The 16,879-nt window shown below is 43.5% G+C and overlaps 1 protein-coding gene across 9 annotated transcripts in view; it reads right to left on the reverse strand.

The window, feature by feature from the left end:
- The window catches only part of ncor2 (nuclear receptor corepressor 2), an 85,892-nt gene that overhangs the window by 18,860 nt on the left and 50,153 nt on the right, over positions 1-16,879 (reverse strand). For 6 of the 9 annotated variants that reach the window (XM_053421851.1, XM_053421849.1, XM_053421845.1 and 3 more), the window contains exons 13-25: positions 16,384-16,438; positions 16,183-16,281; positions 13,934-14,067; positions 12,234-12,394; positions 11,050-11,112; positions 5,808-5,950; positions 5,521-5,659; positions 3,742-4,171; positions 2,561-2,681; positions 1,726-1,996; positions 895-942; positions 405-569; positions 80-216 (exon numbers count right to left, since the gene is read on the reverse strand). In XM_053421851.1, coding sequence (XP_053277826.1) covers positions 80-216; positions 405-569; positions 895-942; positions 1,726-1,996; positions 2,561-2,681; positions 3,742-4,171; positions 5,521-5,659; positions 5,808-5,950; positions 11,050-11,112; positions 12,234-12,394; positions 13,934-14,067; positions 16,183-16,281; positions 16,384-16,438 — 1,966 coding nt within the window. The remainder of the gene's footprint in view (positions 1-79; positions 217-404; positions 570-894; positions 943-1,725; positions 1,997-2,560; positions 2,682-3,741; positions 4,172-5,520; positions 5,660-5,807; positions 5,951-11,049; positions 11,113-12,233; positions 12,395-13,933; positions 14,068-16,182; positions 16,282-16,383; positions 16,439-16,879) is intronic. The other 3 variants (XM_053421848.1, XM_053421846.1, XM_053421844.1) reach the window with 2 other exon arrangements.

A 16,879-nucleotide genomic window follows, 5' to 3' on the forward strand; every position in this document is an offset into this window, starting at 1 on the left:
AACATTTTCAATTTCTATGATGTTTTTGGGGCCAACGGACTATGTCAAAGCCCCAGTTTTCATTTGTGTGCTGCTATACCTGTGTGATGGAGCCTCCTGGCTTGGTGGAGGAAATGAGAGGTGGTGGTTCTGGCATAGTGAGGGGTCTCACTGCTGCCAGCCTCCCACCGTCCTGTGGCAGCCCAGGGAGGGAACTGTGGCCCGCTTGCTGGAACGCTGGAAAGCAGGAGGCATTATGGGCTTGAGATCTGAATGTCAGATTTTTGGCTTGAGTTGTTTCTTGAGGCATTTCAGCATCAAAATGCAGAGGTTTTGTTAAAAGTTCCCATAACATGATAAACATATTAAAATGTAGGCTTGTTAATAACATAAAAAAACAGGACAGAACAGAGTGGAGGACTCACAGTTGAAGTGGAGCAAATGCTGGTCATGGCTGATCTTGGCCATGTCTCGTGGGGACATGGGGTAGGGGGAGAGAACTGGGCGACCCAAGCTAGAGGTTCTTAGATCATCTGGGCCCAGTGCCTGCTTCTTGGCTTCGCTGTGCGGAGACAAGGCCCGGGACTTTTCTGAAACAAAGACGACACAAACAGTCAGGACCGAAACACAGCACTCAACCAGACCTCAACTAATCCAAGAAACTGTCCTTTTTGCCACTGCTACTTCACTGTTGTCAACATCATTGACACTGTCATGGTCATGAGCACACAAAAACCCTTCACGCCACCTCCTAGCCAGGGTGACTCACCACTGAATTAATTTGTTAACATACACAACAACCCACTGAAAATATTTAGTACACACAGTAAAATCCAGCAGAGGAGGTGATTGCACTGTAGTGTGCTTAAGGTGCAATTAGGAAGGAATAGGGGAGAAGGCAAGGGGTGAACCTACTTAATCCCTGCAGGAGGGTCAGTAACCACCTCTCGTTGCCTTCCAGGTCTGAAGGGACACAAACACACCACAGATCATCGCATCCGCACAGAATTTATCTCTCTTCCCCAAAAACATGCTCTAACCTCATCAACCCTTTTACTGGTATTACCACAGGATGTGAATTTAGTATTCACAAGCAGGGAAGTCCTAGTAAATAGTAGCTTGAAAATATGTCTACACCTGCATCTGTGGCATGTGCAAAGAGCTTTTTAAGTCTTATTTCGAATAAGTCATTAAAAGCGTGGCTGTCTGATCAAAGTCTTCACAGCTGGCGTGCCCACTTGGATATAAAAGACCCGTCGTTCATCTTGACTGTAGCTAAAAGTCTTAAACTTGCGCTCTCAGACACTCACATTCCACAAGCTCGCATTAAGGGCAGTGAACTGGACTATATTCCCTTCTGGGTCAGTTGCAATACCACATCATTTATCAGTTCCCTTTCCCTGTCCCAGAAACACTTGAATACCCTAAACACTAGAGAACACAGACTCAAGGTTAGAGCATGTAGCAAGGACCAAGTAAGTAAAACTAGACCAATTGCAGAATTGCCTTTCTTATCATATCCTTACTCCTCATTTATAGTGTTAATCTGGCTTCCATGAATCCATTTATGCCACAGTTTAAAATGGACAATTTCAGAAATGTGCCATGGTACGTGGGATGGAAGATCATCTCAACAAGGTGTGGAGCGAATGCTGGAAATCGTGTGAGGGGTTTCTACACGTGTAACTTAAGCAGCTGAGTTCATTGACAGTAAAAGCAGTTTTCTGTCATGATGGAGGTTCGTACCATCCTTGTCACTGGAGGGGCTGCGTGGACGAACACGAGGGCTGCTGCTGTGAAGAGCCTCCCTGTCTCTCTCTGCCTGCGAGCTGTACAGTTGCGGTTTGCATGGCTGGCCTAAAAGCTGCTGCTGCTGTTGTTGTTGCTGTTTGACCTCCTGGGAGGACTCCCCATGAGCCATGGTGATCTGCTGTTGGTATAGTGCCAGGGCGTGGGGGGGCAGCAATGTCTTGCCACTCCCACTCCGCTGAATGCCCTGCATGGAGGCTTCTGGCATCTATACACAGGATGAGAGGTGAAGAAAAAATGAAGGTTAGATATACACCATACCTCCAGCACAAGACCACTCCTATCTGGCATTTGACACATGGTTCGCCACAAGCAGCATCTGACAACCACGACCGCTAAGAAAACTTCTCTTATTTCTTGGTAAGCTAAAGTTTCTAATGTCCGGCATCTAATTTCTTCTCCACAAAGCGATCTATCCCATCATCCTCCATCTGGCCGTTATCTTTTACAAAATATGAATGGACAATTTCATGTGCAATACTGTTATCTCTGTGAGCAGAGCGACACTGATAGCACTGACACCACGCAAATTATAGTGTTCTCTGCGTGTGTGTGCGTGTTTCTGTGTGTGTGTGTGTGTGTGTGTGTGTGTGTGTGTGTGTGTGTGTGTGTCTGTGTGCGTGTGTGTGCGTGTAACCTGAACAAATCAATTTTTGGTTACAAAACACTATCTGGGTCAAAGACCCATTTCAGGGCTCGAAGTGGAGGTGTTCTTCTCCAAACCTTCACGTGATGAGTGACAAAAATGAAAAATACACACAATAAGACTCACAATAGGTGGTATAGCAGCAGCCCTCTGTTTGAGCTGTTTCAGGTCCATGGGCTTCTGCAGCGGGGAGGATATGACCCCATCGTGAGTATAGTTCAGTAGGCTCGGCCGTGGAGAAGTCATTCTGCACAGAGGCACAAAAACATTAGTGGATGTGACGAGGATGCGGAGGGTAAAGTGTGCATACTTATATATTAAGTGTGTCTGCCAATGTAAGTATTTCCCTGTAACTAGTACATCGCCGCAAGCTTTCTATCATATGATTTGTCCAATTTAATCCTATTTAAACAATCCATGTTGAAAAAGAACTATTAAATACCATAAAAAGAGCAGAGGTTCTGACTGTGTTTCCAACCCACATGTCAGCCTACCCATTCCCCACAGGAGACGCAGGCACATTCACAAATCCTAAGGGGGATGCAGAAATATATGGTGTGTGTGTGTGTGTGTGTGTGTGTGTGTGTGTGATGGATGTAGGATGTGCTTTGACTGAGCCTGACACTGTGGAAGAGAATTTGTAAAAAAAATCCATAACCATGTCTCGCACATCTGTCGAAAGCAAACAGCATTCTCTGATTCACAGACGGACACGCGCTTTGAGCGCAACAGCACAAAAGTGTGTAGCCCTGCATACGCACGCGCACACATACACACTTACTCTCTTTGTTTGCTTTGGCAGAGAGGGAAGCGTTTCCCTCAGCTCTGCCAGTACATGCAGTCTGCTGTCATGGAAAAAATTGAACAAATACCGTGCAAACAAAACTAATCAGTCCTCCCACGTACTCTGACACCCATTTCTAGTGGCCTCATTCACAGACATATACTTATAGATTCTCAATATAGATTCTCATTCATACAAAATGAAAATAAAATCTCTGGTTGATAGAAAAGAGCAACCTGTGGCGTACACAAAAGTAGCTTGCCAAATATGGCTTCACTGCTGTACAGTGTAGCTAGGCAACTAATAACACTTCAAAACCCTCGCTACTGTGGTAGACCAGAGAAGTAGGACACCTAGAAATCCACTGCTCAAAAACCAGAGGCCCTCTGGCATTAATAATCTCAACCAGGCCCGATGATGTCATAGATAAAACCAAACAGGAAAGAGATTTTGTGATATGTTTATCTAAATGGATATAAAATAAATATCAATTTTCACTTTGCCCCTTGCTGAGAGTTTTTACCTGTTCTTTTCTGTGTTGTCTGTCTCCTCCATTTCATCAGCGCTGCAAGTGGCACTAGAGTCACTGTCGCCATGGGAGCCAGTTTTGGTCCCATGATCCTTCTTGGAGCTCCTGGTGGAGCTTTTTACTTCCTCCGTCTCTGCAGCAGGAGGTTTTTTATCTGTAGCATCACTGGGTGCTGCAGGCTGCAGCTGTTCCTTGTTGGACTCCCCTGTCTCAGTCTTTATCTCCTGCTTTATGGCCGAGTCAGAATCTTCTCTGACTGGATTTTTGTCGTCCCCTGCCTGGCCCATGTCTGATCCGGAGGCCTCCTTATCCCCGGAGTTGGAGCCGGCCTTCGACCTGCTTGAGCCCTCCTCTTTGACCTTGCTGTCGTCTGACGAGTGTGGCGAGGGCAAGCTCTCGGTGTCAGAGCTGTTGTTGGCTCCACCTAGCAGGGACAGAGAACAAAGGGAAAGACAGATAAGACATGGAGACAGGGTTTATAATCTAAATCATGTTGTATCTCCATGTCATTTTTCCCACTAGTGGCAGATTCTTCACAGTGCCAGTCTTCTGCCTAATCAAGTTTCAGTGTACAATAAGGAGGGACACAAAGCCACAGGGATGCTGAAATGAATCCCCCAAGGCTTCAACATTCTATTGAGGAAGTATAGTCTACACAGTATACTTCAATCAGCAGACTACAGCAGGATTCTCAAGATTATTTTATGGATGTCACTTCTGATTATTATTCTCCAAGCTAACAGGAACAAGTCAAAGAGTTTTACTCTGACATGCCATTATATGCACTCAGTGTCCACTTATCCCTGTCCAATGTAATGCAATCCAATATGGCAGCTCGGTTATAAATTCTGACTATACATAGTTTATAATATTCCAATACTGTAAATGTGATTATGTTTATTATTGAGGTTGTTATTTTTTCTGGGGTGCCAAAATCAACTGAAATATCACAGAACAGTCCAGAACAACACTACTAACTATGACCTTAATAATGAATAGTTGCACACTTGCACTGGCTAATAGTAGCTTCTTAAAAGCTTAGAATTCGTCACGGAGATGTCATAAAATGTATAAGTGTACCTAATAAAGCATTCAGTATGTCTATCTATTCATTTAAAAAACATTAAGTTTTGCTTTACTCAGTACAGGGTTTCTGCAGGTTTCAAAAAGTTAAATTAAACACCTTAAGAGACACCTTCAGACTATAATGAATAAACTTAAAGAGCAATATCTATCAATATCAATAACTGTGATAAATTCAGACCAGTTCTGATCAATTATCAGTTCCTTGTTGGTCTTATTTGCAGTTGTATTACAGTGTATATTTGACAGAGAACTTTTACATACTGAGAAATTTCAAACTATGCATGCTGCTAAAACAGAAAAATTAATTTTAAAGCATGATGGACGTAGCACTAAATGAATAAGGATATAATTCAAACATACCTAAACATATTTACAAATTGGTATATTTAAGACTTTTTAATGTTTGAATTTCAAACTATTGAATTTTAGACTTTTTGGGACCCTGCAGAAACCCTGTCAGTATAGTTGACTGAAAAATAGATCCACAGAAACAATCAGGATATTGAGCATAATGCATTATTAAAAACACAAAAATACTGTAAAATGTAACCTCATAAAACAGCTTCCTATTTTAAACTGTAAATGACTCATAATACCTAAAGTCATCAATCAATAGATGCAGGTATAATAGAACCTTTGATTTATAGTGTTTTGGTGTGGCATGTGTTGCTCTTGTGAGTGTTGTACCCTCTCCATCTTCATGGGCCTCGTCTTCATTGCCACTGGCTCCTGAACCCTCCATCTCCTCCTCCTCTGCTGTGTACGGGGCACTAGCCTCCTCATTCTGCAGGGCTTTGCCCCTTCGTCGGGCCTTTCGCTCCTTCTCCTGGGTCAAAACAAACGCACACTAAATAAAAAAGCCCACTGATCTTCAGAGGAAATCCAGAAAAATAACTCTTAGCTTGATTGTGCACAAACAACTTCACATGTTCAGCATCACGTATTTCAAATATGGCTCAGAAACTGTCACTTACCGATTTCATTTTATGCTGCTGCAGAATCTCATCCAGTTTCTGCCTCTTCTTGTAATTGAAATAGAAGTTCTTGCACTGTGACACGGTTTTAGACCCCACCATCTTGGCGATGGCGGACCAATTCCTACCATACTGGAGAAGGCCTGGAAGTAACAGATGGACGGGCAGAAGGATTAAGATGGTAGAGGAACAAAGACACTCAGACAAAGATTACATGTACCTGTTGTATTCTTACATATCCTCTCTGTGTCAAAATAATATTTTCTATAAAGTTGTAAAACAGCAAAGTAAGCTTTGTAAAGCGCAAGACTGTTATTTAGGTTTCTGCTCTACAGAGAATATCTCCAACCACAATCTGTTTGAGTGCACAGTCTAGAAGATTATCTATGGTAAACCAACAGCCACACACATCTGACTCTATTCAGCTGTCAAAACCATGGCACATAAGAAGAGATCGAGAGTGAGCGAGGGGAGTCGGGGTGTCGTGGCTGACCCGTCATACCAATGACATCATTAACTCTTCCCACTGGGGTCACTCTGTGTCATACCGTAGCTGACTTTTATGTGACCCAGTTCTAAGAAACCCTAGTCCTTTACTCAGTCAACCACATGAGTTTGCCTTACACAAGAGTCTACAGGCACCCGCTGGGCCAGAGCTGTGATAGATCAACCTGTCACGCACAAACGCATAAACACACGCACAAACACACAGAGTTTAATGTAGGTGTACTAAAGGAAGACATGTAGAGAGCATTGACCGTGTTAGTGAGTCAAAAAGACAGGTAGCGTAGAATTTACCTCCCCCCTAGAGTCTGCTGTTAGCTAAAGGCAGCTCATTAACAGTGTGTGCTGTAAGAGGCTTAAGCTTACACCACCCACTTGTTTCCTGTGCCAGCCTGACAGGTCCTGGCAACAGGACAGCCGCTCGAAGGGGATGGGGGGGGAGGGGTTGGGAGGGTGTTATTAACAGGCACAGAGCCAACACCTCCTGGGATAACCTTGGACATAGGTCTCTGCATCTCATCGCTTAATGGTGGCAGTAGGACAACTACAACTCCAGGCCAGAGGAGAGGGAAAGGAGAGCTGTTTACAGCCCCGCCATTTCAAGGGTCATATTAATCGGAAAGATTAACTACGATACTGACACTTGATTGAATAATGGAGGTATTAAGCTATAGCTGCAATTAAATCTGATCTATTAATTGTTTACAAGTCTATTTTCCAGGATATCATTCAGGGGACTTTATTTATTTCTCTGTACATGGATCCTCAGGGGGTAAACGATATATGAAGATATAAACATGTCAGCCCAAATGTGATTGAAAAGGGAAAAAGAAGATGAATATCCTAGTCATTATGATAACTTCAGTTCATTATTTATTTTACTAAATTAAGTAAAATATGACCCACCGCCATTAATAACTATTGATGTAAAGATACTTTTGCATTTATAAAAGCCGTGCATCATCTAGCAAATGGTTGAAGTATTATATTCACAGTCATTCTGAGAAGGCATTAATAACAAGCAAAGGTGATCTTCAAGTCTGAGCTGCTAGCGTCTAAAAGCTGCTGGACACCTACAACCTGTCAAGTGTTAAAGTGGAAGAGAGTTTGAAGCTGAAATATTTATCACTTGCACTAAAGGCATAGCTAGGAGAGCTTCTCCAAGAAAGACAAGAGGAACAGTTGGCCTGACTCATTCCAAGAGTGAGTGAGACACGTGATCGACACCTATCAGGCGCAGTTAGACGCCCTCCAACCGGCCAGAGTACACACCAACACACATGTGCTCGGATGAACAAAGACACAAACAGTGTCGTCGTGTCACACATATTCAAACCACTAAGGCCAGCACTGCACCCAGTGAAGTTAAAGCAATAACAGGGCAATTCATTTACAGAAAGTCAAAGGTCACATTGTTATGACCTCTGGCTATATCCAGTTTATTCCACAGTAAGCACCTACTTAGAGCAAAATCCGAAGAAGCAGCTCTGGTTGACTCTGGGCCTTAGTCGCTGGAGCAACACACATGGAACAACCATCCAATCGGCGGCAGCAATATTGAAGCAGGTGGTAGCCTCACACCCAATCAAGTTGCTACATATCCATTAGCTCCTCCCAGAGAAAGTACAACAGTACCTGGTGCAGCCAGAAAGTGGTTCTTCCTGTCTGTCACATGCCTGTCACTCCGGTCGTCGTCTCATGGCCCTGCAGTGGAAAACCCTATCAAACTGTGTGATCTGTGGAGGGCCAGCCGGGAAGCTCTTCGGGGCTGGGCCTTCCGATCCAGAGTAGAGCAGATGAAAACAGCTCAGTCTCGGCGCTCTTCCTGCCAGCTGGCTTGATACTTGAGCCGGTGTCGGGTTGACGTGTTCCAAAACAGCACATGCTCCTGGCCTCTCCCCTCCTTTTTCCTCTCACTTTGTCCTGCCTGCGCTTCGGTGAATATTGGTGTGTTCTTCTCTGCCGTGTCTCTCCCCAATGGCGGTCGTCTGGGAAGACTTCCACAGGAAAGTGGGACTGTGGGGCGGTGCTATGTACTCAGCCTTTCTCTCCCCTCATCTGATCTCTCCTCTATCTCTCTTTTTTTTTCTCCTCCCTCCCTCTCTCATTCGGTCTGTCCCTCCCCCTACCTCCCTCTGCCAGCAGGCACAGCGGCACGAACGCACACACACGCACACACACAACCGCATGAGTGAGTACACACTCACTTGAACCCTCCCTCCCTCTCTCTCTCTCTCTCTTGTTAATACTAAAGCACACAGGCACAAACACACACTAATGCAGTCCAAGAGTAAACAGAGAGCAGAGAGAGAGAGAGAGAGAGAGAGAGAGAGAGAGAGAGAGAGAGAGAGAGAGAGAGAGAGAGAGAGAGAGAGAGAGAGAGAGAGAGAGAGAGAGAGAGAGAATAGCAGAGCCACTGAGCTAAAGAGACAATAGAGAAAGAGAGAGGATACAGAAGTGGAGACTGCAAAGAGAGAAGAGGGGGGGAAGAGAGGAGGGGAGGAAGGGAGTTGATGTTGATACCATGAGAAAGCATAAAGGCTTTCACATTTTTCCTGACTGACCTGCTTTTCATCTTGAATGTGACCTCTCACCAGTCTATAACAGCACAGAGTGATGGGAGAGAGAAAGTGCGAGAGGGAAAAGAGCCGCTTGCCAAATCTTCCACAGCTCTTGCCAATCTGGGCTGCCGCCATCTCCCATCCAAGAGAGACGGAGACAGAGCGGAAGGCAGAGATAGAGCAACAGTGGAGAAAAAAGAGAGGAAAAGATAATATGGTATACTCTCCTTGCTGCTCCTTTAAATGAGCTCTTCCAGCAAGCAGAGCAGGGGCTGTTATCCAGCTGCCTGCAAAGCCTGCCAGATTAGTGCACTTACATAAACGTCAGCCAAGAACAGTGCACATGCAAACACACACAGCTCGGACCAAGAGCACACAGACACAACCTTTGCCATACACATGGGCAGACAGAGCTGGTCGGTTAATGAGAGAGACTTTACAAAGATTGTCTGTCCCTTATTTGAGGTACCACTCTTTTGAGAGCAGAGAAGACAAGAGTGATCTATGCCGAACTCCAAGGTAGGGCAGACTGGTGCTGCCTTGCTGGAGTGCCGCTGTCCAGCCAATCAATATTGATGCCATTATTCAGATCTGTTTATTTCAAGGGGATAAACACACTAGCATCAAGACACCTAAGCTTCTTTAAAGCATATGGATATCAAGCACCTGTAAGTGAGAGCACACTGACAGCTGATCCAGTTCGGTAAGGAAAAGCATGGCTGTGGTTAGGATCTTGGAGGAGTTCAGTTGTTGGAAGGGGAATCCCTTTGAGCAGGTGTGGGGGTGGTTGTTAGCGTCGATGAGAAAGAGCACCTCCTCCTCTTCGGCCCTTGGTGCTGTAGCTGGGTTGTGTGGTTGTGGTTACATAAGCGCTTCATAGAAAACCTGCTTCCACCAAGCTGTCAGGCTTATCCTCTGGGATGGAGCCCCCCTCAACTTATCCCACTGCAGGAGAATGGAACTGTAGACATTAACCAGGATTACAACACAAGACCATGTTCAAGCCAGGCCAGCGCCAGTTATCACAAAATAACCTATCAACAGACAAACACACCTGCATACACAAACTCCAAATTGCAGGAGACACCACACACACAGCGACATACAGCTCAAGATAGATGAGACAACTCCTCTAAATGGTTTCAATATGGTCTTTAAGCTGCCGATAGTTGATTGCAAGAGGCACTTCATCTGCTGTTGATTCAGGGAAGGACAGGTTAAATTTGTCAGAAGCAGAAGTGAGAGTCACACAAAGCATGATGACACATCATGTAGAAATGGCCACAAAGTAGCCGCATTGAAGTGAAATTGTTGTCAAGTCATGTGCAGAGCAAGACTTCACATTAGAAGAAGCAGCACTCAGCCACCTAAGCCCTAGATTAAAAAAAAAAATCCATAAAAAGATACATTAAATATATGAATCGGGCTGAGTTTTGTTAAGGTGAGGAGTCAAAAGTAAGGTTATCAAATATTAACGTAGCTGACCTCAGCAGCTATCACATTTTCTTGAAACACACACCACTTTCAACATCTGTCTTTTTTTTTTAAATACCCCAACAGATGAGAAGCAGACTGTATGTCTGGTGTAACACATCAGCGGGGAATCCCTATCAACAGAGTAGTACAAATTAGAAACCACAGAGGGTGAAGGAGCTCATTCAGTTTGCCACTGAGTTTCACGCACTCCACGCAACAAACACTGTCAGATGCATTCACGCGGACAACTGGTGCAAGGAAAACCGGCAGAATGTCAGCAGCCTCTGAGAATAGGCTTCTGGGTAATCTTCGGTCAGAGACAATAAACAAGCTAGGCTAATGACTGCTGCCTTTGCTTGCTGATAAGAGGCAGACTTTACAGCCTCTCTGATAAAAAAAAGACAGGCTGCCTTGACCCAGAGAGACAGGGAAATGGCTCCAAAGAGCAAAAGACCCAGTCCAGGCAGACTGGCGCACGCACGCACACACACACGCATGAACAAACGCATGCATAGACACAACCAAGCAGCACGTGGCAGCCGCTGCCTCACAAACAGGAAGTCACAGCCGCATCACTTGTCTATGCTATCGAAAGAACGGCCCTTGATCTTCTGCTGATAGTCTTTTCTTTGATGGATTGTTATGCGAGTAACTGTGACGAAGTTACATTTCACAGGCAGGGGAAATGTTTATCTTATTACCTTTTTTGGCAGTTTCCATCTCTTCTTCAGTCCAGCGAGAGCTCTCATTCATCTCCAGATTGGCTGTAATAAAAAAAAAAAAAAAAAAAATAGAGAAGTCAGAGAAGGCGGGCAGAGGTGGGGGTGGGTGGGCAGTTGTCACAAAGTCAGTTAGGGAGTGACTGACAAGAGGAAGGGAAATAGAGAGAGAAATAAGAGAAGAAAAGAATAAGTAAGAGGGGGCAGGGTGGCTTGTGCTGCTTGCTAAGGAGACACTGCAGCGTGGGTCGCTAGGGACTGTTTGTTTTAGGTGGAGGAAGCAGGAAATCCAAGGAGAGAAGTCAGTTAATGATTATAGACATAACAACTGGGATCTTTCCCTGCATAAACCACAAGCAGGGCCGACCCTGGCCATGCGCAGCAGACAGCAGAGAAGGGGCCTCTTTTCATGCGTCCAAACAGTGGCGGAAGGGGGGGCTTGTGCTTATGAGATTCTCTACAGCCAAAGTCACCTGGGGATTCCCAGTAACTAAAACCTATGCTGCAAGGGCGACTACAGCATATAACAACTACAAAACTGCTGAATAATCAAAAATTGTTTATAGCCTGCAGCAAGAGTGTTGGTGTGTTCATGGCTGACTTGCCACCAGTGAGGAAACAAAGAGCTAGGTGAGGGGTCACTGCTTACACAGAGAGGATTTGTACTCAAATAACACAAACAGGATTTGAACTCATGTAGTCGCACTTTTTCACCGCCTTGATTTCTTAGTATGTTTACAAGTGTCACTTTAGTATAAAGTGATAAGCGTATGACTGAATGTGAATAAGTGAAAGAAGACAAAAGGAACAATAGTGCACTCTTGTGGTGTGGGACAGGAGACCATAGCTGAATCAAAGTTGATCAAAAAGGTGGTAGTGAAATAATTACACTGTAAATTCTTTTTAATTTTATTGCTCCTGACAGTTACACATTATTTCATCCTACATTATAGGTTTTAACAATTTTTCATATCTTTTATTTTCTTTCTATAACGTTTGAACCCAGATTGCAGATTCCTCGCGATGAATAAAAAATGAAAAGTTAAACGTAATTTACCAAAAGTAATGTTGATGCAAATCACTCACAAATAAAAAAACTGTTTGAAATGTACAGCACGCAATTTTTTTTACATTAAATAAGACGTAACAAATAAGCAGAGACTGACCAAGCTCATTGTTGAGTGGGGGTGTAGTGGTCTCCTCTACTTCACTGGTCATAGAGCGGGTGATGCGGCCCTTGCGGCGCCCCTGACTGTTGGCTGTGCGTCGACCCTTGAAAGCCACAGTCGGCTCTTTGTCCTCCGCATCCTCTCCAGAGGTGTCGTCCCTGCATTTGAGAAATGTCAACAGAGTCAGCTACAGATACACATGGGGGGTTTGAAGGGTGTATGATGTATATGATGCATCAATGATATAGAAGCCAAAAATAGAGGGCACAGTTCTCAAAATTTTGGAAAGCATTGACATGAAAAATGGTTTAGACTGACAACAACACAGTTGTATTAATCCAACTGTGCATGTGTCTCAACATCACATCAAATGCAAAAATCCTGAGACAGAATCTGCCATGTACATTGTGAGTTATCATTCAAAATTATAAATATATATATATCATATTGTATTGAGTAATTGTAAAAAAAAAAAAAAAAAAAGAGAGTAGGGAGATGTTAATAATACCAATATAGTCTTGTTGTCTGTCACCCTCATGTCCCTGATGTCTGAGCCACTACACTGCCTGAGCATTAGTGAGTCAAACCTGGCCAAGTGTATGCACACTGTTCTTCTTTTTCCCGCTAGATATCAAGTGTCAGCACAAAGCCATGCCAGGAGAGAGCCATTGAGTTTGAACCCACTGCTCCTCCATTCACCCTCCCTCAGCTACATTAATCTTGCTGAGAGGAGCTGGTGGCACACTAAATATAGCTGCGCCAGCTGTGTCAGGGGTAACGGGCAGGTAGCAGGGGGCGCTGGGAGTCATGGAGTCCCCCTGGCCTCGCCTCAGAGCAGGGATGCAGAAGGCAATGCTTCATCATCATCATCTCCTCCTTTCAGTTTGGCACAGCTGCTTATCTATTTCTATTAACTGCCATCAATTGAAACTGCTGCAGTGCAAAGCCACAGCTGAGATCACTGAAAAGTCCATGAACACAGACATAATTCTGCATTCATCAGTTGAGGGTCCAGTTTGTGAGAATGAGGTGAAAGAGATCTATTGGCAGAAATTGAATATTAAAGAATTCTATGGATGTAAATGTACCTGAAAACACCCCCTCCTCCTGTGCTGCACCCACCTGCTTGCCCACAGCTAAACTAATCATACTGCAAATTTTTCCGACCAAAAAAACCCAACAAACACTAACAACTTAAGCACAGAATATTTAAAAAGGACACTTGGCATCCTTTTTGGAAGGGGAGAAGCACAAACAGAAAAGCAGCTGTTTGAATAGGAGCAACGAATGGACTTTGACTTTGTGGTAGGTGGAAAGTCTTGCTGGAGGTGAGAGAGTGAGAGCTCAAGGGTTGCAGAATGATTGGATTTCCAGATCTGCTCCCCGCAGCCAAAACTTACTCCTACACCATTTGCTGCAGCTGACCTGAACCTGGAACAATTCTAAAAAGGAAATGCACATTGAAGAAATGAAGAGAGCTGGAAGATAGCTGCAGCTGTAAAGTTTCAGGCCCATCCAATGTGGTGGAAAGGTTTTCGAGCAGCTTCATCTTTTATTTATTTTTCAATCTGTTGTTGTTGTTTTTCTACGCAGTATTTAGACGTAAAATTGATGACCAAAAATAAAATTGTACGTGTTTGATACAAAACATTAGTCCAGCGTGGAAAGATTTAGTCAGTATTTATACAGAGACTCACTTCATTCCATCCTCTTTGTCTTCAGCTTCATTTTTGTCTTCCTCCCTCTCTCCCTCCTTCTCTTTCTCCTCCTTCTCCTTTTCCTCCTGACTGCTGCGGTTCACCTGTTGCTGCTGTTGCTGCTGCTGGCCATGCTGTGATGGGAGACAGAGTCAAAACAAGGCATTCTATTACAAAGATAATCCAAGGTATATGGATACACAAACACCACAACCTCTCCTGTAACCCGTACACATTTGATATACACATGTTAATACATAAACACGGAAAACCATTGTGGTTAACACAGAGCTGTACGTGTAAGGGAACTCATCTTATTTAGTGTTCTTTTGACTAGAGTCATAATCAAGTTTGCTTTTGTGCCACTTCAGTAGATTACGCCAATATTTTTCTATCATTAGAGATTTCTCATTTCACCTTGTGCAGGTGGCAGAACTGATCCATGATATTATATGAATACACTTCTGGTTCAGCACTGTAGACAACATAGTGTTTGCCTGGCTCTCTGATGAGATAACAACAACTGCACTATCGTGTTTTCAAAAATAAATAAATGTGTAGCATTAAGAACAACTCTCTTTGTCCCTTCCCAAAACTTGATTTGTCTTATTTAACATACAATACACTTGCTAACCTAAAGTCAAAAAAACATGTTCATTTTCAGCAAAGGCAAAACCAAACAGGATGTGAAACTTCCAGAATTACGGCAGGGCTTTTCTGCTGCACAACCTTTGTGCTTTAAACACCCCGAACCACTTCCTCACCAGCTTCCTGCCTGTCTGGGCTTTATGGGTTAGAGTTCAGATGAGTACAGAGACACAGAACTGACCAAAAAACCTTTAACACTGCTGAACACTGACAAAGAAGATATACTAACAGCGAAACCATCTGCTGCTCCGTTTGAAGTGTTTGGAGTTGCTGCCTTCGAGCTTATGCCTCTAGGCAAGCTCTTCCACTTTTCCTTTCCCTTTCTCCAGATGTATCACTCTAATAATCTCTATCCACCGTGAATATGTTGAAGTGTTAGCGCTGCTTCTAAAATTTCCCCAGGATGATCCAGGGCCATGCCTACAGTCGGCCACCCCACTCAGTAATGCTGAAAATACATTAAGATTTGCATTAGCCTATTACTTATTCTCACCTTCACTATCCAAACATAATCTCCATTATTATTTGTAGTCATTCTGACATATAGCACTGCACTTTCTGTTCCTCCTCTGCCGTTACCTCCCTCTGTGTCTGTGAGCCATTAGTGCTAGTTGCTGCTGCTAGGTAATAAGCAGAGGTTTCTTCAGGTAAAATGAGGTGATACCATCCTCCTACCCACAGGAAAAGGTCGGCAGTAAATTAATCTGCCATTTTGTAAGCACCTGCCACTGTAATGTTAAACATATAGCACCTGATCTGAGGCTAAGTAATAACTGGGAGCTCATTGGCAATAGAAATTACCTGTGTTCAAGAAAAAGTGTGAGTATGGAAATCGTGCTGACATGAGGTGCTGAGCAATCTGTGGCACTTGATCAGCACTACTGAGCCACCTTTGGCATTTTATAGCTTAAACAAGCTTGATACTGAGATTGTGTTCATACACGACACAGCAAGATACTCCGCTTTTTGTTTTAGAGGAGATTAAATCATTTTGCACAACCAAAACTTTCCCACTCCACCAAGTTTACTTTCATCAAAAAGCTAACTTGCAGTTTACATTCATGCCTGCCTAGCCTCATATAATGTCTAAGGTATGTTTAACCATAATAAGCATAAAGATAATTGTGGCCAAAAATATGTTTTGTGAGGTCAAAGTGATATTTATGGTTTCGAGATTCAATTTGTACAACCTTTGTGACAGATGTAATGACAAGTCCTCCAGGAATGCGATTTATTTTGTTAAAAAAGTATGAGATGGACATGGGGTCCATAAAAATCTGTTCATCGTTGAAACCAAGTGAATGTATGAGCCAAATTTGATTGGTGGTTGTCCTTACCTAACCTGTTTGAATGCAGAGAATTGAGTCAGGCCTAGAATGTAAAGACTGAAACAGAAAACATGTTTTTCTTCACTGAGCTACTGGTTCTAGTTACTGATAAATGAATGACTGACAGCAGCCGACGTCTAGTGGACAAGTGTTAGCCCGAGAAAACATCTGGTGTTTGTGTGTCTGCAGCTCGTCTGACAAACAGGGAGTGGTGCACCTCACAAAGGGGCTTGATGTAAAGGTTGAAACTGTTAGCTTCTAAGACGAGAATACCTGGCTTCTTCCACGGCGTCGGTAGTTCCGCCGCACTATGTTCTTGTAGTTTTCATTCTTCTTGGTCAGGTAGTAAAACAGCACACACTCAGCCACCGTCTGAAACATAAATGAGATATAATGTTTTCAACAACCATGTCTGGAGAAGACGGGACAACAGAGCGCAACAAAATAATTTCAGAACATTTGGGAAATCCATACCTTCCTTTCCAGAAAAGATGCAATCAGAACAAAGTTTTTTGGGTGCTGGATGAACCTGTAAAAGCAGAACAAACACACCATTGAGACCTGCTTCGGAGAATAACTCAAAATATTGACAATTGCTGAAGGACAAACGATGATCACAGAATAACAAAGCGATAGACTGAGGGGGTTATGCTTCGCAGACATTTTAAATTACAACGAATCATATTTCTAAAAAATTTGATCTAATGGGTGTACTAAAACCATTGCATTGAAAATGAAAATGAATCAATTAGGTCTGTAATGAAGAGTTAATCATCCGATATTTATCAGTCCGCAGAACGATTATAACAATTCCACGAAGACCTCGTTTTCTGAGCCATGTTTATAACAAATTTGTTCTCATTTATTCTCTACAGTGGGGCAGGGATAACCTTAATATTCTCATGGTACTGGTACATGGAATAGTCACATGACACATGACTCCGGGTTGACCCTGCTTTAAAGTAAATGA

Source organism: Pleuronectes platessa, chromosome 4, assembly GCF_947347685.1.
Source record: "Pleuronectes platessa chromosome 4, fPlePla1.1, whole genome shotgun sequence".
NCBI classification, from domain to species: domain Eukaryota; kingdom Metazoa; phylum Chordata; class Actinopteri; order Pleuronectiformes; family Pleuronectidae; genus Pleuronectes; species Pleuronectes platessa.